General features: G+C 30.5%; 6 protein-coding genes across 9 annotated transcripts; all 6 read right to left on the minus strand.

The window, feature by feature from the left end:
• On the minus strand, nt 1–1,844 carry LOC105433227 (uncharacterized). The gene is made up of 3 exons (XM_011648404.2): nt 1,368–1,844; nt 666–927; nt 1–370 (listed from the first exon to the last, which is right to left on the minus strand). The coding sequence occupies exons 1-3, from the start codon at nt 1,377–1,379 to the stop codon at nt 261–263; spliced, it is 384 nt and encodes a 127-aa protein (XP_011646706.1). The 5' UTR covers nt 1,380–1,844; the 3' UTR covers nt 1–260.
• Nucleotides 1,845–2,760: 916 nt separating this feature from the next.
• On the minus strand, nt 2,761–4,501 carry LOC105428513 (uncharacterized). Its single transcript, XM_011640880.3, has 2 exons — nt 4,426–4,501; nt 2,761–4,044 (listed from the first exon to the last, which is right to left on the minus strand). The coding sequence occupies exons 1-2, from the start codon at nt 4,438–4,440 to the stop codon at nt 3,340–3,342; spliced, it is 720 nt and encodes a 239-aa protein (XP_011639182.1). The 5' UTR covers nt 4,441–4,501; the 3' UTR covers nt 2,761–3,339.
• Nucleotides 4,502–5,363: 862 nt separating this feature from the next.
• Nucleotides 5,364–7,097, minus strand: LOC105428514 (uncharacterized). 2 transcript variants are annotated; one of them, XM_011640881.3, is made up of 3 exons: nt 6,975–7,097; nt 6,001–6,282; nt 5,364–5,661 (listed from the first exon to the last, which is right to left on the minus strand). In XM_011640881.3, exons 1-3 carry the CDS (start codon nt 6,984–6,986, stop codon nt 5,518–5,520), a joined length of 438 nt encoding a protein of 145 aa, XP_011639183.1. In that variant the 5' UTR covers nt 6,987–7,097; the 3' UTR covers nt 5,364–5,517. The 2 variants fall into 2 exon arrangements, with proteins under 2 accessions (XP_011639183.1, XP_011639184.1); XM_011640882.3 differs by having other exon boundaries at nt 6,971–7,097.
• A 2,541-nt stretch (nt 7,098–9,638) lies between these two features.
• Nucleotides 9,639–11,365, minus strand: LOC105428515 (uncharacterized). 2 transcript variants are annotated; one of them, XM_011640884.2, is made up of 4 exons: nt 11,262–11,365; nt 10,761–10,887; nt 10,443–10,612; nt 9,639–10,134 (listed from the first exon to the last, which is right to left on the minus strand). In XM_011640884.2, the coding sequence occupies exons 1-4, from the start codon at nt 11,271–11,273 to the stop codon at nt 10,000–10,002; spliced, it is 444 nt and encodes a 147-aa protein (XP_011639186.2). In that variant the 5' UTR covers nt 11,274–11,365; the 3' UTR covers nt 9,639–9,999. The 2 variants fall into 2 exon arrangements, with proteins under 2 accessions (XP_011639186.2, XP_011639185.2); XM_011640883.2 differs by having other exon boundaries at nt 11,223–11,365.
• Nucleotides 11,366–16,207: 4,842 nt separating this feature from the next.
• Nucleotides 16,208–17,799, minus strand: LOC105428517 (uncharacterized). 2 transcript variants are annotated; one of them, XM_011640886.2, is made up of 5 exons: nt 17,705–17,799; nt 17,384–17,513; nt 17,057–17,173; nt 16,638–16,747; nt 16,208–16,554 (listed from the first exon to the last, which is right to left on the minus strand). In XM_011640886.2, exons 1-5 carry the CDS (start codon nt 17,714–17,716, stop codon nt 16,369–16,371), a joined length of 555 nt encoding a protein of 184 aa, XP_011639188.1. In that variant the 5' UTR covers nt 17,717–17,799; the 3' UTR covers nt 16,208–16,368. The 2 variants fall into 2 exon arrangements, with proteins under 2 accessions (XP_011639188.1, XP_011639187.1); XM_011640885.2 differs by having other exon boundaries at nt 17,378–17,513.
• A 2,084-nt stretch (nt 17,800–19,883) lies between these two features.
• On the minus strand, nt 19,884–21,527 carry LOC105428518 (uncharacterized). Its single transcript, XM_011640887.3, has 3 exons — nt 21,423–21,527; nt 20,555–20,996; nt 19,884–20,182 (listed from the first exon to the last, which is right to left on the minus strand). The coding sequence occupies exons 1-3, from the start codon at nt 21,432–21,434 to the stop codon at nt 19,884–19,886; spliced, it is 753 nt and encodes a 250-aa protein (XP_011639189.2). The 5' UTR covers nt 21,435–21,527.
• Between the last annotated feature and the right edge of the window lie 2,507 nt (nt 21,528–24,034).

Consider the following 24,034-nt stretch of genomic DNA (forward strand, 5'->3'; position numbering starts at 1 on the left):
TTCGCAATTATTTACGCCTATTGCGGGTATTTATTTTCTCGTATGTCGATAAAAATGGTATTATTACAATTATACTACAACAAGTGTTATAAGAACATTTTACAAAACTTGCAAAATTAGTTTATTTTCTTTGGCAACCTAACGAGTCTGTTAGATATCTGAGAAACTTTCAATCAATTTTGATTTAATTGTCTAAATTAATTATACAGAAAAAGATTGCATTTTAATTATTTGAATACAATATTTTTTCTAATTTATTTTTATATATGATCAAAATCATAATGATGTTTCTCATGGCCGTGATCAATGTAATGCTCGAGTATATCAGATTTCAGTTTAACGTCAGCAACAGTAAATTCTTCGTATGGAGCTGAAACAAAATAAAATAATAATAAGACGCAAATGATATATTTGTTATATAATAAGTAATCTTTTTTTTTAAAATAATATATTGTAAACATTTTTAAAAATGTGCACTTTTCTGGCGATTCTAATTAATGATTAAAGGTTCCAATTAATGATTTATTAATGTTGCATAATAATATTTCTTTTTCAAACAATTGAAATAAGAAAAAAAAAATATTACAGTAATTAGAATCATGTTAAATAGAATCAATATTTTACAAACGAGATGAATTTATTTGGAAGTTCATGTTTTAATATACCCGAATGGGAAATGTCGATGTGACTTATGTCATCGTGAGACTCCACGATTGGAATGACGGGCTCGTGATGGTGCTCCAAAGTTTCATGGATTTCAGCAAGATCTCCGTAATTTGCAGGAACTACTATGGTATCGTGATTATCAACCTGCATATTTTGATAACTGGTAGCGCCATGTCCATGATAAACCGCGTGATGCGAGTGATCCACATTTGTTATTACACCCGCCTCGCAAACGGCGATTATTAGTAGAGAGAGACACAACTGGAACACAGTAAATTTAAAATATATATTGAGAAAAGAGATTAATTGTTTTAATATTTTATATTAATTTCGCTAATGTATATTAATAATTCTTGCTCCACAAAACTTTTTTCAAGTACGGGCATATTAATTTACACGTTGTTAATATACACATATAACACATTAAATATGAATTTGTATTAATAGATTTGTATTAATACAAATAGATAGTAATTTGTACTAATAGATTTATATAAAAATAGGGTATTTTTAGATTCAAGTAATCAACTTTTCCGATTCGTTGTAACTCTCGTGTGAAAGAATAAGGCAAATTACATATAATTCTTTTATGCACAATCACAATTAAACTATGAATGAAAGGTATTATAAAATTAAGTTTTTCCTTCTATACAATCGCCTTCTCACTGTTTCCTTAATACATTTTTCATTTGTTCACTTACATAGTAACTCATAATGAAATCACTTCTCGGACGGCTTCTGTCTGTTTTACTGAAGGTATCTTCCCATGGACGCCTATTTTATACAACGGTAGCCGCCTAATGTTGCGCAAGTTTTATGTGAATATTATGCACCATGGGCGGATGTTTACAATTCGCTTCATGGCGTGGATTCGCGTGGACACGACGTAGCACGCTTATTCGTGGGTATGGGAAAGCCGGCCGGTTACGCCCGCAAGCCGTGCATGTGTAAGCCATTTCAAAACGTCGAGATAGTTTGCCGTTTCATTGCCGAGTTACGCAACCTGGACCGAGCGGTGTTGCACGTAAGTGTATGACGAAATCACACGATTCTTCGAAATCCTCGGGATCCTAAGAAAAGCTCACCGGTTCACCCGCCATTAATTTTAGCCCCGCTATCGATTCTATGCAATTATTGATCCAATAAAGCGAAAAGAAATATAAAAGATTCTCCAATTATCTGCGTGGCTGCTGTACAGTTAATTTCATCACTGCATTATATTAATATATATATATATATATATATATATATATTAATAACTAAATATCTTATTAAAATTAAATGAGTTTATTTTATTACATATAATAACATATTTACATTTATAATTACAATTTAAGAACTATAATTATGATTTGTAATGTTTAACGATGCGATTCAATTCCTGAGAACAATTGAAGAAGTTTCATAGTAGTGGGATTTCCTGGCTAAAAGAATTAAAAATTTCGAGAGACGCAATCTAGATAAGAACAAGATGTCCGCAACCTCGTAACGTAATTGTATGCTTATGAAATTTCTAGGCATAATTGCTTCTCTAGATGAAAGTTTGAAAAAGTAGCGATATTTCACGGTTGGAAAGTTTCGGCACTAAGGTCGTCCGACGTTTATAATCTTTATTTAAATCTTATCAAGATCGTATTATCAGGATATGCAAAAGATTCATGTTTCGAAATATGATAATTATCTTCCTATATTAAAAATTAATTGAGATCGCTTATCTGAAATGCAAAACAATTATTCATGTAAAATGTTAGATTTCAAAATATTGATTAAAGCAGTGGAATACGAGTTTCCTTATTATATTTAATAGTTAAACTTTGAATATATTATCAAAATATATATGTTTTTAGTAACAAAATAAGTAATAGAATACAAATAATAATTTTCTTTACATTATTTTAATTTAATAATTTCATATATGTTCTTTTTTGTATTTTAATTCTGCCAAATATATATTTAATTTTATGGAAAAAAAAATCTGAAAAATGAAGAAACAAAATATTGTATAAAAATTTATGATATGAAAATAATATGCTTATCTTGAAGAACTAATTTATTACTTTCAATTGTGTAATTTTTTCTTGTCACTATATAAAAATGGCAAAATTATCATTGGCGTAAAAGAATAATATAATTCTTTACAATAATATATCCTTATATATAATAATAAATCATTTATTTATAGTATTGATTAATATTAATTAATGCTTTATTATTATTTTTATATTTTTGTTTTTCAAATAGGATAATGATGCTAAATTCTGTTTTTATTACTAAAGAAATCTATCAGTTGTAATGCTAAGAAAAACTAGTCGTAAAATTTAATAAAAGATTAACAAAAAGAAATGAGAAAGAAAATCATTTTATTATACATTTCAGATTAAGTTTAAGCGCTAATTGCAACAATTTGCTTTCTTCTATTTTGATAGCTCATATTTCTACAATGCATAAATCGCCGTACAAAAATAATGCGTTTTTCCAATTTACAATTTTAAATATAGATACATTTTAAATATTAATTTACAATATATTTTACAATTTTTTATACGCATTTTATTCCTTTTATATTTTTTGTTTACGGAATGCAGATCCGGCATAAAATCGCCAGTCGATTGTTTAACACGTTTAGGGATTCCGCAGAGGTCGATACATCAACATCGCAGATGATCGAGCGATCTACTCACAATGAGGCTTGACTATAACGGAATTGTGAACTGGCGGCGGAGCGTACACGGGTGGTGATGGTGAATGAATCACGGGTTTCGCGTAGGACACCTGCGGTGGTTGCACGTGCACCACTTTCGGCGTCGCGTACTGAACACCGGGTGCATGCACTAGCGGTTTCTGGTAGAGAACCTGGGCGACAGGTGCCTCGTATTTTTTGAAGAAGATCTTCGGCATCTCATCGTGGTACATGAGGTTCTGATACATAGGCGCGTAATGCAATGGCTTTTGGTAGACCGGTGCGTAGGGCATAGGGTTTTGGTAAATGGGCGTCGCGGGTTTGATATACTGCAACGATTGATGCTGTACCCCGTGATAGTTCAACACAGGTACCGCCGGCTTTACGTAGTTGATGACCGGCTTGGGCACCACGGCAGGATAAGCGTGCGGTTGTTGAATGTATTGCAAATGAGCTAAGGGTGCTGCGCCCAGTTCTTTTTTCAAATAAGTCGGTTGGATCAAGGGTTTAACGTAGACCGGTGGCGGTGAATAAACGGGAATCTGCGGGTAGTGCGGTCCGCAAGGGTCGTGGATAGAATCTCTCTTCGCTTTCAGCATCGAAGGGTCTGATATTTTCTCCATCGGCGACCCAACCGGCATGTCCATTTGCATTCCGGTCTCCGAACGCACCGTTGTCAGCCATATCAGGCACGGTATCTAAAAATTAAATCATACATGAATTGAACAATAAATTATTACGAATAATGAATAGAAAAACTCGTTGAAGAGTTATATACATCATATGTCATTTTTGTCATATATAAAATCGAGATTGTACAACATATTTATTACATTTAAAATGTATTTAAAAAAATTACTATTTTCAACCCTGTGAAATATAACGTTTGCAAGTATTGTACTACATATTTGCAATTTATAAGTATTTTACTTTTATTTACAATTAACATATTAAATGCCATCTATGAGCAATTTGCTTTTATAATTTACTGTTATATTACTGTTAAAATACATCAAATAAAACGGGCTGTTTAGCTGTTTCGAATAGAACAGTACTACGATGATACATGATATGCTTACCAGTAATCTGAACATGACTTCCCTCCTATTCCGTGGGGTTGCACGACGACCAATAGAGCGGGAGTTCTGGACTAAACTAGAAGCACGTCACTTGCAGACCTCGGTTTTATAAACTTTTGCTCCACTTAGAGAGGGCAAGTTTCTTGCTAAAGTCGAATGTGATTCCCTTAAGCGGCGTAAAAAGTAGTCACCAGATTCATGATGCAATCGTACGCGCCCCGGTATTTCCTGAATAAATTCTGTGGCGACGTGAGTGAGTGACCACCTCGGGCATGGCGACACGTTGCGTCGTTGACATTATTCCTCGTCGTATATCAGTGGACATGCCAATGTGCCGCAAAACCCGGACGCACTACGTCGTGAAATATCGCCCGAAGTATCGCTCATGGGGAAATAGTGACGTATATAATTTATAATAATTACAAATGCATTTCGTATTTTCGCAAAAACTCAGGAGCGCCTCCAGTATTTGTTACATGCCAACCCACGTCGCCGGAAGCGTTGAAATCTTATTCAGGAGATTATGAATTTTTAAGAGAATTGATATACAAAACAGACTTGAGAAAAAGTATTCTTGGAATCACGCACATATTATATGTTTTATTATGTAAGTAACCTATTTTGTAATTTTTTTTATTAAAAATTTTAATTACTATATAATAAATATGCATATGTATAATATTGTTATTTGTATATTCAATTTTTTTTTAAATAAAAACTTCAGTTATTAAAATTTATTATTTAACAAATTTAATTACTTTAATCAATATAAGATTTATAATTATGTAAATTAAATGTAGATGTGATGCAATTAATCTTTTTACGATTCTCTTCTCTCTTTTCTATGATACATTAAAATAATAGTATTTGTAATGTGCTATTAACTTAAATTATTAAAAATATTTAAGAGTATTTAAAGAAAAGTAAACAAGTGCGTGTACGAGATAATATTTTATTTAAACATAATAGACATTAATGATTTATAACGATAAACTATATACAAACATCACAACGCTTACAATCTAACATTGTGTAACGCTTGTCGCTATTTTTGGCATAAAGATGCTGAACAGAATTGTTCGAGTTTGCGAATCAATGCTTCCAACCATGTCCTGAGCTCTTATGGTGGAAAACGTGCTTATACACCGGCACATGAACTGGATATGGTTTAGGTATTGGCACTGGAAAGTGCTTCTCTACCGTTACTGGATACGGCTTCTCAACAACGTATGGTACCTGTAATGTAGTACATTTATAAATGCTTGTAATATTTAATAATATTGTTAAAAGCTTAAAATATCCTACATTTATCGATTCTTCTTAACATTTTAATGTTTACTACATCTCTTCGATGTTTTCATTCAAAGAATATAAATTAAATTTAATTCTAATATTTTCTATACAATTGTCTTATTTGTGCAAAAAATATATTTGTAATTTTACAAGTATATTTTAAAATATTTTACAGCTTTACAATATTTGCTATGTAATCATACGTAACACTCTCAATTTCCTTATAATAATTTATTATATTATTTTATAAAGTTTAAAAGAAGTATATTCATTAATATAAACCTTTTTTTCAACGACGTACGGTTCCGGTTTTTCTATAGGTATTTCGACGTGCTTAACGACTTCCACAGGTACTGGGTGTGGAACTGCGACTTGGACTTGATAAGGCTGAGGTATTGGAATCTTAATTTGCTGAGGAACCGGGACGGCGACCGGGTGCGGAATTGGTATCGCGTATTTCTTGTAGATTGGTATCTCCACTGGCTTGGACGTTTCGTGGTATGTACTACTACCGTGCTCCTCTTCGTAAGAAGCCCATACTGCGGCTACCATTGTGACAAATATCTACAAGTATAAGTAAGTCATTAAAGTCATCGAGTTCTAAAATAGAATGTCGCCAAGAGAGTTTGTAACCGCTTTCTAGTCGATAGTAAAATCTTCTTCTAGACAGTTTCACGAGATAGTTCTATCCGGTTGAACGCACAGATCACTCGTTCTTCTAATCGTCTCAGCAAACCGTATTCGGAATGGTGTCACGCGAAGCGCGAGTAATTTCGTAAGAAATAACCAAGTGCAACTTTTTCTCGTCTCTATACTTAATTACTCTTTGTGAGAAAAGTGAGATTTGCTTTTTTATATTTTTACAAAATGGTAATGGTCGCTCAACATTCATAAAAACCAAATTAAATCTAAATACACGACTACTATTGTCAATTTTCAAGTGAAATAGTGTTTTAGAAATAGTGTAAACGTTTTAAAAATATATTTATTGTAATATAATATAATTTAAAATCTTTATTTCCAACAAATTTTAAAGTAACTTAATATTTTATAATGTTCTAAAATAATATTTGTTTATAACTTATACAAATTTAAATAATTTAATTTTACATGTAATAAATGTTATGTGTAATAAATATTTTAAATGTTTTTCTGAAAATTTAATTTATCTGATACCATTACATAAAAACAAAGTTGCTAAATGTACAATATAATATTTTGAATAATCTAATAGACTTTTTTTAGAACATACTCACAAAAAATCTCATGATTTGTAAAATCGTGCGATGAAGGCACTGTCGTGACAAATGATTCTGTGGTACCTGTCCGTGGAATGCGTAACAGACTCTACAATGCTTTCAAAGTCATGGCCAACTCTTTATATACCGGCACTACTTTCTCCCTTCTCCTCATTACGCCGACTCTAGTTGTTCGTTGTACTCAGGCGCACGCTTGCATGTATAAAATATTGCAATATGCACAAATATAACGATAGGCGCCGAAAGTATGATTTAAACTATGATCTTCCTGACGTTCACCAACTTTGGAATGCACGAAATAAATCACTTCAATGTCAGGTAGATAATTGGTGGTATACTCATATTCAGGATTTCTAGGTAAGTAACAAGCTATTCATTTACGTGTTAATTATCTCATGATGCTGTAGACACATGCAAACGAACGTGTCGTGACAGTGGCACCCCATTGTAGAACGTAAGGATACGACAAAGTATTCCTTTCTAATTAACAACGCTGCTTTTAATCTCGAATATCATAACGAAATCATATCTTATTGCGGAAGTCTTTGAAAATTACTGCAAACGGAAATTATCGTAAAATCTAATTATTTTATATTTATGTTAATATAAATAAAATTGTAAAATATATATAGAAAAATTAAATTTGCATATTTGTAATAACAAATCTCTGTGATAAATTTGAAATCAATATTTTTTTGCAAGGTTTACAATTTTCGATATTTTAAAATTTATAATACTTAATTGCAATACTCTCTTTTGTAGTATACAGTAATGACATAAAATTAATTTTAAAACTAACTTTAATAAATAACAATGTATTTTATATATAGAGGAGAGTTCATTTCACATTTTATTTATATAAAATGCAATATATAACATAACTTTGACTTATTTAACATAAAGGATATCATAAAACTGTAATAACTTTTAATTATTATCAAAATTATTAATATTTTTACACAATTTTTATTTTATCTAGAAAATTTTATAATGAAGGAAAATACAAGAAATTATTTTCTTCTACTTCAAGTAAGTTCTGCATTTTAAACTATTAATATAAAACCGAAAAACATAATGAAAGAGAGAAAGTGATGTGTTAATGTTGACAAAAAGTTCTATAGCCATATAAACTTTTCCTGTTTACTGACTATTATAGTTTTATTAGATCCAGAATCATTATAAATTGAAATCAAAGCTAATGACTTTAGCAGTCAAGATGCATTAGGGGTCGTTACACTACCTTCAGTACTTATTTGAGATGATAAAAACAAATATAAACTGTATATAATGACAATTCTCATGCTTCATTATTTTTACTGTCGCTGCTCTCAGCGGGTTATTTTTCCCGCAATGAATCAGGCGGTTCTCAGATTTCAGGAGAGAAAGAGAGAGAGAGTCTCTTCGGTGTATTGCACGCAACATTCTTCAGACGCACCGTTCTTTCATGCTCATCGAATTGCGTGTACCAGTGGGAAACAAAGATCAACGTAAATGTGGTAATGTCATGGTCTAGTTTACTTGTTCAACAATCTGTGAATAAGCATTGCATGATTGCAATCCGCCGAAATGCCGACGTTCACGCAACCAATGGCTATTATATGAGAAAGAATATATTTTATTTCCTTACATGGAAAATTTACTTAATTTTTGTTCTTATTTCAATAGAATATTTTAATATTAATCCAGTAAAATTATACAATTTTTGTTACGCAATTCATACGTCTATGTATAAAGAAACAATTTAAATCACGTTTCTCTTTAATTTCGTGTCTATTGTTAATAACAGTGGCAGTAAATCTTTTTAAAGCATTTTACTCCGTCAACAAATTACAAATGTCGTCCGGTAACAAAGCACTTTCGTGAACGTGGAGGAAGAAAAGCATTTGGGATTTTTGCTACAGCAACGGATCGCAAATCACAGAAGGTAATGTAGCAAGCGATACGACTCCCCAATGATCAACGGCATCATATGGCGTGGTCACACCGGCGTGGATGATCGATACAGCAGCGATATCGATTTATGAAAGGCACCAACGCCGAGGGTGTGGTCGCACGACAGCTAGATAAAGTGGGAGCTGAAGATTCGAATTGTGCGCGATGCTATTCGTATCGCTGAGCGGAACAGTGAAAGTGCATCCCAAGTAAAAGTGGTTTCGCATGTCGATGTAAGAAACGCTCGCGCGCCACGCTCATTACGGTGAATCGAGATCGCGCGCGACTGTTGCAGCCAGTTTCTTTCCAGTTGAACCTAATCAAGCCATCGTGTGACGAGGAAACAAAACAAAAATAGATTACATATTTTTCTATGGTCTTTTGCACGAAAAGAATTTTCTGTAAATTAGGCAAGATTTACATCAACACGATGATGTAATCTTTGTTAGATATTTTATGTTAAAAGTTAACATTACACATTAACATTTAATTATTAAAATTATGAATAATAAGATATTAATAAAAAAATATATTATAGAAATATATTTAATAATAAATTATCAAAAATTTTAGGACTAAATTTAATGTCTAGAAGAGACCTTATCTCTTTTTTTTATTAATGTAAAAAACATGATTTATGTATTTGGATAAATATGTGTTACAGATTTAATTTGTTATAATTAAGACTCAATTCGTAATTAATATTTGGATTAACAAATGACAGAACACTTGAAATTAACAAAGTTTATTAACAATTACTATAAAATTAATATATTTTACATCAATAAAAACTTAACAATAAAAAAACGCATAACAAAATTATCTATAGGACGGCTTATCAGATTAAAATCTGGTAGATTTTATAACATATACGCTTTCCATTTCCATCTCACATTATTCAGCAACATAAATCTCAAGAGAAGATTTATTTACAAGATTTATTTATTAAAGCGAATTTAGAAAAAGTTTTTGTAATACCACAAAAAAATGCGCATTAATACAATCATCAGGTCGATTGAAATCGAAAGGAATTGTTCCTAATTGAATTCCTTGACGCTACAGCTTGAGTATAAAATAATATTCGCGAAGTTTAATGTTTACCCTTGGATGTATAATGGACCACATGCTTATAGACTGGGACATGAACAGGATATGGTTTTGCCACTGGTACGGGGAATTTCTTCTCTACATAAACGGGATATGGCTTCTCCACGATATAAGGAACCTAAAATATAATTACATATATAACATACGCTTCATGAAACCAAACAAATTTGGAATTTTATAATAGTTACAAGATAAAATAGAAATTTAAAATGTTAGAATGAAATTTTATTTTGTATCAGTTATGCTTTATTTTAATAATTAAATAAAGTTTAAATGCAAATTACTGTACGAAGCGCATTTGCTTTGAAATAAATATTTATTATTATTATCTGCATTACTTTTATTTTATTTTCAGTGGCTGATAGCAAATTATAAACATAAGTAAAATACAAGATAAAGATATTAAAAATTAAGAATTATACTTACTTGTTTTTCGACAATAACAGGCTCTGGTTTTTCAATGGGTATCTCAACATGTTTAACAACTTCGACTGGATACGGATGAGGGATTTCAATTGGTACTTTATAAGGTTGAGGCACTGGTATTTTAATTTCCTTAGGCACTTCGACAGGCACAGGATGCGGAATAGGTATAGCTGAAACGAAACAATTATATACTTTAGTGATTACTAACAGATTTTTTTAAACAATAATCAGAAACATTCATTGCAATAAATAAGTGACCAGTTTGCACTCATTACAAACTTAAGAATTTTTAATAATATTTTTATAAAAAAAGCTTACCATATTTTTTAATAATTGGAATTTCTACAGCTTTCGTTTTTTCCTCGTACGATGAACCACCATGGTCCTCAGCAAAATGACTACCCAACACCATATTGCCAAACGAGATAAAACTTAACAAAAGAACCTGCAATTATGTATTACTTATTACATTTCGTTCTACGATATTTTTCAATTTTCAATATTAAAATAGTAATAAAATAGTTTATAAAAGTTATAAGATTATGAATATAAAAATATTGGCGATTTTATGAACATTAATTAAAATTATTATTTTTTTTTTTGATAATTTAATTTCTAAAAGTAATTTGAACACTGAGATATGTAATGATATATATTAAGCATATTATTAATTATACTGCACAATATATAAAAAAAGTTTTGTATTTTTTACTATAAGAAGTTATTTGATTACACTTTTTTGATTATATTACTTAGCACTGTTTGACACATTAGACACACATTTATCGCACAATATGCAAGCGAATGCCTGAATCTTACAATTTTATTCATGTTGATGTGCTTTTATGGGACTAGTAATGGTGCAAACACGAGAAATCAAGCGTTGAATGATCATGTATCTCAAAGACCGACCTTATATACCAAGTTCGATTCTACCACCTTTCACTAAAATCCTGCAATGGAGTCCCAAGTCTTTCCAGGATATATCATTGCATTTCGCATCGTGTAATAGTATTTGAAAGGACTATACTCTACCGGCAAGATAAATACAAAAAAATTGCCATACTTATACATGTAAGAAATTACCTTCTCCCTTTGGATGTATAATCCAATGCATATTTCAGTGCGGAAATCACACAATGATTATGCATGTATATTATAAAACATTAAAAACAGAAAAAGTATAGTTGATAGTAATTCGTGACTTGGTCGCGCCACTTTACAAAAACTATTTCTTTCGTGAAATTAAGAAATAAGCGCATAAGGCAATATTTGCTAATACCTTTATTATCTATTTTCTTTGACTTCAAGATAATTATATAAAAATCCAGTTTTTTTTTAATATTAATTTTTTGTTTTAATTTTCTATGTACTTGAAAGCACATTTTTTATAAGAAGATTTTTAAACTATTATGATTATGATTATATGGTACTATGATTATATATTATATTATATTATATTATATTATACATTATATTGATAATATTATAATAACATAGTATAAATATAATATAAATGTATAAATTTCTATTTCTTTCTATTTCTTTCTTTCTTCTTTTAAAGATAACTTTTTTAATATTTCAGCAGTTATAAGTTCTAAATATTATAAATATTAGTTGCTTTATCTGGTTGGTTTATTTTTTTCAGTTTACAAGTATAATTTTTCTCAAAAATATTCACGATATTTCAATTTCATCAGTTTATACCGTGTAATGTTCTATTATTTCGAAGATAATCATTAAACATTTTTTTATGATTATTATAAGTTTTGGTTGATTGTATAACAAAGATGAATATGGAGTAACGAGATGTGTAAATATTAAAATATTTTGCAGAAGATAAATTATGTAAACTTTTAGCCAAGCGGACATGTTCATTTACCGGAAGTGAAGATATTATATGCAGGATTTCCGACACTTCCTGATACAATTCTTGTGGGATTGTCCATATAAATTAAATTACGTTAAATGACTATGTTGTGTTCAAATTTAAGAGTAAACAACAAAATGTTTCGGTAGTTACCCGAAATAATTACTAATTTTCTCAAGACAAATGGTCACAATGATTCACCAGAAAATTTTTCCACTGGATTGATTCGGCTCGATGAACACAAGAAAGGAGCACCTCAACGGACATACAAATTTGATTTCCGTTCACTTACATAAATGGAGACCTCCCGGCAGTCACGCAGCGAGGTAGTTCCCTCTGTATGTCGCTTTTAGGAAGTGGAGGAAGTGAAGGAAGTGAACGCGAAGCTTATTCCTGTTCAAAGAGACGATACATTTTTTTGATACATCAGAATGAAAGTATGAAACATAATGCCCCGTGAAAGGGTTCCGGTCAGAATACCGATGAAAAGACATTCAACTGTGAAAGGCGGCGTGAAACAACCTTAAAAATGGACTAGTAATACTTAGAGATATCTGATAATAGATAAAAATAATAAAAATCTATGAAATACAATAAGTTGAGTTTGTTATAGTCGCAATATTGAAAATAAGAAGAAAGTTTTCGGTAAATTCAGTAGAATAAGTTTGCACAAGTATATAAATATATCTTTTTTTCAAGAAAAATAATAAAATAATAAAATAATTCAGTAAAAGAAAGAAACAAAATTAAAAAATTTTCATACTTTAAAAATATATTTAAAAAATATACTTTTAATTTTATTTTTGTTTTTATTTCTTTATTTTTGTTTTTATTTCTTTATTTTTGACCATCAATAAATACACTACAAATGTAAATATGCAAATATTCTGTAAAAAGAACACAAAATAAATATTACAAATACTATTAAAGGCATTAATAATAAACATTGAGAGCAATCGTGATGTTTTAATTTTTGCAATGTCATTTTTCAAATGTCATTTACTGGTTAATTATTCATCATCCACGGAAGGAAATGTGTTTCTAATGCGTAGAGAAATTCTGAGGCAAAGACTATCTCAATTAATGTCCATGATAGAACGACATCCTTAATTTGCTCTTGTGGAAAATTGGACGAACCTATGGCTGCGGAAACTCACGATTTGTCACTCACATGAACTTACTTAATTCGCAGTCCTGTACAATTGTCGCTCGGTGTATACTAATAGCGCAACGAACAAGTTCTGACCTACAACCTCTGGAGAAAGTATTAATTTGGTCAAGTTTCTTAAACATGACGAATTAAACATGAGGGATTATGTTGTTTAAATAGGTCGATTTGCAAATGCTCTCTTTATTATTTTAAATAATAATATTAAAATCTGAAACCTTTTTCTATATCAATTGTTACATAAAGATGTAATATCAATTATTTATATAATATCGATTTCTTAATCTAAAAAGTTACTATAAGAAGAAATTACTATATTATATTACTATTATTGTAAAATATATAAAATATTAATATATATTAAATTTTATATAAAATATAAAACTCTTCATAAAAAGTTATTTAATAATAGTATAATAATAATATTTAATAATAATAAGTAATTTAATAGAAAAAATTGAAATATAGGTGCATAAGAGAATGAAAATTCTTTCTTTTTGAATGAAAAGATAATGTGCTAAAAGATTCTTAGATAAAGGAAGAAAAAGAGAGAAAAAGAGAGAAAATCGTCGCAAATTCACAATTCTTCTTCGATACACGGTACACATTTAAATAACGAGCGTAAGTCAACGAATCCGCCGGTAATGTGGCAAAAGGAAGCTAGCGAAGGAACTTCGCGACGCGGAAAAAACCCATGGCGAAAGTGAAGTTCAAAGTCGATTTGCTCTACCGACAATCACCACGATCGTGACGCAAAAAGAGGAACCGCCCGCTGGTGATTGTATATTAAGTATTAAAGCACTCCTTCCTGATTCTTACCGCCCGAAGTTACTTACTCATACGCGTGTAATGTATGTGTGTATCCACAAATGTATTCAATCGATCGGCTTTCTCATAATTGAAGAGAGTCGATTTCTTCCCGCGCCAAAGAGCAAGCGTACGCAATTATTATGTTACAGGCTACTTGTGGTGCACATTAAAGTAATGTCTGCGCGAAGCTGTATTTATAAGATGATCACATAGCAATCCAAGTGGAACGAAGTAAACTGGAATCGTTGTTTTTCACACAACGTCTTTTTATCTCTTTTTACCTCTTAGAATTTGCATGTTATTAAGATACAAACATTAATGCTTTAATGGATATTACGGCTTAATCTGAAATGCCGGTATTCGGAAATGGATTAATAAAGAATGCGCGACCGCAGTCATTTCGAGCACTTTCCAGATGTCGAAGTACTATGACGTTTTCGTTACGTGTCGCAGGAGAACACTCTTCCTCCTTTTACGAGCAGACTCGAGATCACTATCACGAGCGGAGAAAGAAGCAATCTATAAACCTTCCCTTTCGCTACTACGTTAAACCACTATGCGTTTATATTCTCTACTGTCATTTTGTATTATTTTCAAATTTTCAATTTACAAGAGAGCGCATTGTCGTTACGTAACTTTTTAAATTAGAAATGCGTTCTGACTTCACACTTGCCGACTATCTCCGCTTTGTTGGAGTGTTATAATTAAAATATGTTCTTCACTGCGGCAGCCTTTTCACTTTCAGCACATCAAAGGCGCAGAAAACAAAATTTGCATTTCACTTTTGCCATGTTAGTTTTTCCTGTACAAAATCGTTGTGTTATTTCCGCGTCGTTTTTTGTAAAAACGTAATTCATTATTATTGCATTATGGCGTCGTTATATAAATTTAAATAAAATTAATAACAAAATGTAAAGGGAAGTAGAAAGTGAAATGCGCAATAATATTTTTTGATGACTTTACTGATGACTTAAGCGTTTGAGCGCGGTGGACATTATAAGTATTCGAGGCATTAAAACTCGATCAAGTTTTAACTTACTTACTATGACTTCACGTTTTAGAATAAATCGATTTTTATAAAAAGTTTTTTATGAGATATCCGGCCATTATAAGTTACTTTAGAATTGCTCGAACAGAGTAACAAATTATCTGTCCAACAAGATATATAATTCGTTTCGCAAAAGAAAATAATGTTGACTTGAGTTTCCGCGTATGGTCCTGCACCGCTCTATTCCTATTAGATGGAACTAATCAAGTAACGATTGCGAACTGTGCACGTTTAGCGATCATGTCGATTCTTATCTCTAGCGAGAATTATTCATACGGTGAAATTTTATGTGTCGCTTATTATACTGTAACTGGACTAATCGCAACTGCGTTCGTTAGTATGCGACGAATCTTTTAGCAAATTATCGTTTTTATATATATAGTTTTATAGTATAGGCATCTCTCTCGGGGTGTCTGGAAAATTCATAACTGATTATGCGCGGCCGTAAAAATAACGAGCGCGATACTCGAGCAGTCATTAATATCTTGCTTCAATTTACCACGAGAATTCGAATAGCGGAATCACCGTGGCGTTATCACTTTAATTATAGTACCACATCTTTTTGCTCGTTGATTCCGCTTTTCTCAAAACATCTAATATGTTGGCTGGATAATTTAGTTAGAAGAATTTAGTTTATAAGGTTTTTCAGGAAGTCATAATTTAATATCCGATAAATTTTAATATAGCACGCTAAATAATAAAATAAGTACTTTTTATATGAATATTTCTACGTTGAACGTGATTATTGATTTTAATTGTGAAAATGAAAGTTGTTATAACGACAGTGTAGAAACATGCGTATATAAAATAATTTTTTATAAAATTTAATTAATTTAATAACCAGTGCGCAGGTATGAAAATAAAACGAGTTTTCTATTCCATTTCATTACTGAGAACATTTTAATAAATAGTTGCTCTATAATATTATAATAAAATATTTTGTCTTCTTGTATCATCTATGCATCTTGCATTGGATATGTGGAACAGATATATAAAATGATATATTAATAACAAAGAGAGATCGTAACAATTAACCCTTGATTTTATGCACGATGGTTTTGTAGATCGGAATCTTGATCGGAATTGGCTTTTCGACTGGTACGGGCACGTGTTTTACCACATGGAACGGCACAGGCTTCTCTACCTTAACTGGAATAATTTTCTCGACGGGCGTTGGAACCTTTTTCTCGACGGTCTTAATTACCTGCTTCTCCACCTGTAAAGACAAAAGATTGTTTTCAGCAAGGAGAGCGATAGTGGAAAATGATTTTATTGTAAGGATAATTATTGCGCAGCTACCTGGAATGGTACAGGTTTCGATACTATCTCATGAACGGGGTAAGGCTGCGGGACTGTTTCCACCACCGGATGTGGTACGCTGATCGGGACTTTTTTGATCGTTGGTACTCCTATTGCCGTAGAATTCGTTCGAGTGAATATACAAACGAGATACATTAATTAATTAATATAATAACTAGAAAAATTAAGTTTGATAAACAATAAATGATCTTGAGGTAGCAATAAGTTAATGCAAATATTAATTAAAATCTGTTATCATTTAATTAATCTGTATACTCTAATTTTATTATTGCAATAAAATTAAATGCTCGTTTAAAAGTTATTAGCAAATTTTTATAAACATTATATATATGCTTTTTATTTAATCTACATCAGAATATTTTAATATATATTAATAAAATCGACAAAATTTGTATTACCAATATGCTTAACAACAGGAATTACATGGGCTCCATGTAAACTGCCGCCCGAGTGCCAACCATTAATTTTATTTAAAATTGACGAATGATCATCCAAGGTATCTAAGGAATGACTTTCTAAAATTCAAAATCATTTGTCAGAATTTATTTATCAAGTTGGTCCAACAAGGCACTTACGTGATAAAACTGCAGTCATTTGCTATAATTATCACGATAAATCCCCGGCTACGCTGTTATTATTTTCACAGCTTATACATTAGAAAACCCATTTCAGATATGTAAATTAGTGATTAATGGGCAACAAAAAATAAAAGTTCAAACCTGTACCTCCTAGATTAAAAGCTCCTAAGTCATGATGGTCTACAGAAATTTCTCCCAGAGTAAGCCCGCCACCATCATGATTTCCAAAGTCCCAACCGGAACTGTAGGAGCAGGCGACGACTGCCAACAGCACAATCTTAAACATGAAATATCACTGAAATTACAGAAAGTGATTCATCTTTGCTATTGCCGGCCTCTAAGATAACGAGAAATTATTCGTTGCACAAATGCGTTTCATGAGTCCACGTAGATCCAAGAAATTAAATACAGTGTTTAACACGAAATCGTTTACATCTTATTATATAACCGAGGCGGGCCTTTACGTACAATTTTTTTCATCGCTTAGCTAAGATATCTGTATCTGTAGCGTCAGTGAATAGGTAGTCTACTCTCAGAAAATTTCTTTTCATCGTCATCTTATATACCGCCCGCACAGAGAAATAAGCAACCCCACTATTCTTCGAAATAACCCCACCGTAGATGCCATGGATCACTCGATTCAGGAACTAATCGTTCGTTATTGCGCGTAAATGTTGCATAACGTCTAAACGATTATTCCATTAATAATTAAATATTATTACTTCATTTTCTTATCAATTTATGTATAATGTTTTTCGTATAAATATAATCTTCTTGTAACTTAAACTTAATTATAAAAACCTTTTAAAAAATTTGTTATAAAAAATTCTTATTTTTTTAAATTAATAACATACGAGAATAGTTGATATTTATTTAAGAAATAAAAAAGTAAATTTTTTGAAAATTTAAAGGATTTCATATTTTATTGTTATAAAAATGATAATTAAAAACGAGAAAAAAAATGCGACGCAGTATTTCTAAAATGCGTTGTGATACTTAAATAATATAATCCTGAAGAATCGAAGCATATTTTGCAATCTTTTTGTTTTGCTTTCATATTTCTTTTCAAGATTTTTTGCACGTCGCAAACGTGGCTACTTATTTGTAAGTTACGCAAATTACTTCTTATTTTCTTGGTTATTTTTTGTTAGTCTTGGAATCGACGAATTCGTCTTGTTAAACACAGTAGTACTGCTGATGTCATGGATGATTTGCTTGCGACCACGATGATCTCGTCCATTGCGGGTGAATCAATCTATTTAACCATTTATTTTCCATGGAATTCCGATGCTCTTACCGAAAATCATAGTGAAAGCTTAAGAGCATCTCTCGCGCTCTACGATCGATAATGAAATACATGTGGAATGTAATCGACGCCTGTTTGACTACTATTACTACCACCAATACAAATTTAGCGCAAGTTGTCTTCATTAAAAAATAATCAAATATTACAACAAAAGATTACATTGCTTGTGTGAATCAATAAAATTTACGTCATTTGACAACTTTTAATTTTAAACTTGAAAAAACTAATAAGTGTGCTTTTAAAATAAAAATTAATATTAATATTAATTATATTAAGCGAAAATATAAAAGTGTAAGTATAAGTGTAAGTGTAATATATAAATTAGAATATACCTTTTGTAATTCAAATGTGTTAAGTAAAAAGTCAACAGAAAATCAATTAAACAATCCGCCACTAATTAAAACGGACATTTATACTATCCGCATTATTATATATAAGTCATAACGCTACGTTCCAAATTTATTCCAATTGTTTATTATTACCGTAAACAATAAAACCGACAGCCTTTAATTATTATATTTATATCTGAACTCGTTATCGTTCTCTCTTAATTTATTAAATTATCCTAGCACTTTCATATACTTGACATACGTGAGATGGTAAGAAAGATCTCGACGACAGACTTTCACTAGTAAAAACAACGAGAATATATAGTTTTGTAAGTATTTTATTCAAAAACGCAACAAGAACAACAAATGTTAAAAAAAGTAGCTTAACAACACGTCGGTTGTGCCGACGTTTATGCGCGCTTATACATATATACAAAAAATAAATCGAAGTCGAAAAACGCTTGATTGATGGAACAAACATGCGCCATTTTTCGTAAACTTTCTCCTCATTGACGGCAAGTAAGGATTAGAATGGGTAAACATGTCGATCAGTTTGGTTCAAGTTGATGGTCCTTACACAACAATTTCATCCACAGAGTTAATAAACTCTTGTATAAAGTTAGATTGAACAGCTGGTAACTAATGCAATTGAATTAACCCTAAGCAATCCTAGCATTGAAATAAATTTTTTAACTATACGCAATTATTTTTTAAAGATAGTGATATTTGTCTTTTTCAACGAACGTAATGATATTATAATTGCTTTGTCGCGGATGTAAAAAATATTTCTATGCTAAATGAGCACTCTTCTTTTTTTTTTATCTCGATCACACATTTTTAACGCAAACGTGAAATGACGAATATTTTGATGTGAATATTTTGACGTATTTTGATATGTAGATCTATAAAATTCATTTAGTTGTAAGATGTGGATTGCTGAGAGCCACTTCGAAACTAAATGTACCGCGTTCTTTCCTCTACCCATAGGAATCCTCCATACCACAGGCACGCTTTAATGCTTCTTCGCATGATGATAAATGGTCTTGTAAACGGGAATTCTGATGGGATATGGCTTCACGACTGGGACAGGAATGTGCTTCTCGATTGTAATGGGGACTGGTTTCTCGATGGGAACTGGAATATGCTTTTCCACGGGATAAGGCACCTTCTTCTCTACCGGAACTGCCACCGTTTTCACGACCTGTATGGGAACGTGCTTCGGTATGGGAACATGAACAGGATAAGGTTGTGGGACGCCAACTGCTACTGGATGCGGCACGGCTATCGGCACTGATTTTGGAACTGGCACACCTGAAAGATAACGATTCGAGAAAAATAAAAACCTATCTTTAGTAAATAATAATATGAGAGAAAAAAATATATTTGAAGTTCTTTTTATTTGTTATGATTGAGAAATATTGTACGTGATATTATCTATGTACCAAGTTTTTTGTATACATAGAGTGAAAAAATAATTATATTATACTTGGCCATATATATGCATTCAAAAGCAATAGCAAGAATTATAAATTCATGTTTTTATTGTTAATGCATAAATGGCCAAAAAAATAATCTAATTAATTTAAAAAGCATTTTCTATAATTATTAATAAAAAGATCGTTTTTTTTTGTAACATCGTAACTTCTAATTTTATGACTTTCAAGTTTAGAAAAAATGCGTTACCTATATGTTTGTAGACTGGCACAGCCACGGGTTTTGTCACTTCAACGTGCTCAGAGACGGGAACACTATGAACATAATTATGCCCGCTATCCAACGAGATTCCGTGACCGCCATCGTCACCGCCGTGACCACCATCGAATCCACCGGAAGAGAAATCTTGATGACCACCATCAAAACCACCAGATTCTAAATGCCCACTGGAACCAGCGTCGAAACTACCACCGCCATGACCACTACCTCCGAGATCACTACCTCCGTAGCTACCCCCATAGCTACCCCCGTAGCCGCCGCCATAACCACCGCTACCGGAAGTACCAGCGATCTCTTGATCGGATCGATCGATCGCATATTGGTCACTAAATAACTGCATCATATAGTGCCCTCCATCTTGGTTCACGATCACCGGCGTGGCCGCGGCCAAGGACACCAGAGAAAGCAGTACCTATAAATAATGAATTATGAAAAATGCGTGTTTTACTTAAAAAAAATATAATAGTAATTCTTGCAAAAATTCGTCATTACGTGACTATGTATACGAATGTAAAAAAACTTTTTACTCTTTTTTCTAATTGTTAGTTTAATTTTCATAAAAAATTTTTATAAAAAAGATTTATATGTATTTTAAAACTTTAAATTATATTAAATTAATCTTTAAATGCATATTAAATTGAATATTTATTAACTATGCTATGTGAAAAAAGATTACTAAAATTTAAAAATTATAAATTAATTGAGTGTAAAATCAACATAAGTTAAATATCGATAAAAAATTTTTTAAATAAAGTTATGATCTCTCTAACTTTAGTTCGATGCGAATTCTTATTAAATCGCGTTAATCGGGCGATCCAGCAATTTACACTATACTTACAATTAAATTCATTCTCCCACGTATATTTCGCTAGTGAGCTTCAAGTTGCTTATAGCGCAAGTCTCTCGAACGACTGATACATCTTCGGCCATTTCTCGTCTTAATATACCGTTGGGCCTTTCACTGTAGACGATGTGATTTCGTCTCGCCTTGCACTGCAGCGAATTACGCCCGCCCGGTGCAATTGTTTCTCTGCAGCTTGTGCGCGTGAAAATAATTGACCGTGTCCTCGCGGCCTTCGCATTGACAACGAAACGGACATTTCCTATTCCGTGATACGGGTGAGTGTCTATGAGTGCGGATTTCCACGTTCACCAGGTTCACTATCTACCACTCTTCCATTACACCAATGCTTCATATGGAGAAGTCACTAAATTCGTTCGTCGCGAGATCATTATTCCATTTAGTCATCTTAATCTCACGTTTTAAACCGATCGTTTTTATTATCACTTTTTATCGCATTTTGATAATATACCTTGAAAAGAATAAATTTTTCTCTGTTACTGAGATAGATATTTATTATTAGTCGAATATAGAACTTTATTTTTCTATGAAATTCTTATTGATTTCTTCATAAATATAATAATTTAATTAGATATTATTTACAAAATTGTTGTTTAATAAAATAAATAATAAAATAAAGCGTTTTTCTTTAAGAATAAAATATTATTTAAAAATTTTTAATTTTGTCACGTTATTATATAATAAAAAATTATGTATATGTAAAAATTATGTATAAAAAATTTTGCAATTAAAAGATATTCAAGTAAAAGATGCTTATTGAATATTATGAAAGGAAGTTAATATAATCTATATATGTATTATTCGTCTTTTCATCTTTGTAGCTTCATTATTTCTGGCAAAATTGATAATTATCTTATGCGATTTACGCGACAAATAGCGATTTAATTACAGAACGCGAAAGAGTAATTTTAATGCACACGTGCAACACATGAACTTTACTATTTGTGAAGAGAGCATAACGAATGTGTGAACGATGTACTCGACTACATGGTGAACTAATTTTTTATTATTATAATAATTAGCAAGAAAACAAAGCCCCCTAAGTGATCTGATGCGTGCTGTTTCTGAAGTGTTGATTCGTGTAATTTTCCATTAAACTTTCAAAAGTAAGTGGGATTCAATCTTTGTGGAATATTTTCTTCTAAACAAAAAAATAAAACAGATTCCTAAATTTTTAATTTTCTACAAAAATAAAACAAAAAAAATTAGAATTTATTTTTATTAATATGTCAAAATTATGATAATATGATACAATTATGAATAATTTTCTAAAAATTGATAGTCTAAAAGTTGAAGTTAATTGTCAGTGAAATGTTCTTTATATAATTTATATAAATATAATATAATATATTAAATATAATATAATATAATATAAAATAATATAAATATAATATAATATAATTTATTTAAAAAAATCAACTACCGAGTGAATTTGAGTCTCATAAGTCATTAAAAATAATTGGATATAAAAGGCTAAAATTAATAAAAGTATAAAATGAATACTTTCATGCTTTGGCTCCTCCGAGCTCGAAAGATTCCGAATGAAATCGCTGGTTTACTGAACTGTGACTACTTCCGAAGAATCCAAAAGAATTACAAAGCATATAGTAATAAATTGAATAAATTGTTTGAAGATACAAATAAAGACATATATTATAAAAATTTCCAGGAAGTAATCTGTGATCAATTGATAATCATTAAATTTTTAACAATTTATTACAATCTGCTGAAATAATAGTGCGTGGGAATTATACGGAAATGAAAGGAAGTGAAGGTACATGTAATTTTACATTATACATACATCTTATATCTAAGTCGTATATATGATATATAAATTTATTTTATTTTTGATTTCTCAATAATTTTCATTTCCCTGTTTTATTTCTATATTTGACATAAAAAAGGCATTAATATACATATTTGTATAAAAATTTGTATAAAAATTACAAATTTAACTACATACTTCTTAATTTTTCTTAATTTTTATATTTCATGTAAAATTATAAAACATATTTATTCAACACATTATTAATAATTTGCTTTTATATAACAATAAATTTTGTAATTAATTATTTTACAATAAAAATTAATATATAAAAGAAAATTTTGATATAAAATTTTTAGAAATTAATTTAAAACATATTAAGTATATACAAAAAGTTATTTTTGTTTCTTAATAAAAAAATTTTCTATTATTAAGAAAAATGTATATTATGAAAAATGAATGTATTATTATGAAAAAATGAATTGTGAAATGAAATTCTTAAATATACAATTTAATGATAAAAAATAAATAAAGATCTAGTTGTAAATAGAAATGATTAATTAATTAAATTCCAGAAATAAATTTAAAAGATTTAATTTAACTTATTTCTTATAAACATGCAATAGATATACAAAAATAGAAATCTAGGAGATTTGTTATGATATAAAATGGAAAAATATTAAAATGTGAAGTTAAATCTGAAATCTTTGTTAACTTTAAATTAATTTTTACAATCAATTTGATTAATTACGTTTTGTCTTTATTTAGATTTATTATTTTATTTTATTTTGTTATTAATATTTTTATGTCATTTTATAAACGC

Source organism: Pogonomyrmex barbatus, unplaced genomic scaffold (genome assembly GCF_055798465.1).
Source record: "Pogonomyrmex barbatus isolate J1 unplaced genomic scaffold, ASM5579846v1 scaffold9, whole genome shotgun sequence".
NCBI classification, from domain to species: domain Eukaryota; kingdom Metazoa; phylum Arthropoda; class Insecta; order Hymenoptera; family Formicidae; genus Pogonomyrmex; species Pogonomyrmex barbatus.

Excerpts from the sequence above, each read along its gene's own strand:
- LOC105428517 (XM_011640885.2), bottom strand. Across the intron at positions 17,174-17,377 it reads TTTTAATCTAGGAGGTACAG|AAAGTCATTCCTTAGATACC; the intron begins GTTTGAACTTTT and ends TTTGAATTTTAG. Across the intron at positions 16,748-17,056 it reads TCCTGTTGTTAAGCATATTG|GAGTACCAACGATCAAAAAA; the intron begins GTAATACAAATT and ends CTACGGCAATAG.
- LOC105428514 (XM_011640881.3), bottom strand. Across the intron at positions 5,662-6,000 it reads CGTACGTCGTTGAAAAAAAG|GTACCATACGTTGTTGAGAA; the intron begins GTTTATATTAAT and ends ACTACATTACAG.
- LOC105433227 (XM_011648404.2), bottom strand. Across the intron at positions 371-665 it reads CATCGACATTTCCCATTCGG|CTCCATACGAAGAATTTACT; the intron begins GTATATTAAAAC and ends ATTTTGTTTCAG.
- LOC105428518 (XM_011640887.3), bottom strand. Across the intron at positions 20,183-20,554 it reads GCCAGTCTACAAACATATAG|GTGTGCCAGTTCCAAAATCA; the intron begins GTAACGCATTTT and ends GTTATCTTTCAG.
- LOC105428515 (XM_011640883.2), bottom strand. The coding sequence starts at position 11,273 with ATGAATAAAATTGTAAGATTCAGGCATTCGCTTGCATATTGTGCGATA. Across the intron at positions 10,888-11,222 it reads TTGCATATTGTGCGATAAAT|GTTCTTTTGTTAAGTTTTAT; the intron begins GTGTGTCTAATG and ends ACATAATTGCAG. Across the intron at positions 10,613-10,760 it reads TCCAATTATTAAAAAATATG|CTATACCTATTCCGCATCCT; the intron begins GTAAGCTTTTTT and ends GTTTCGTTTCAG.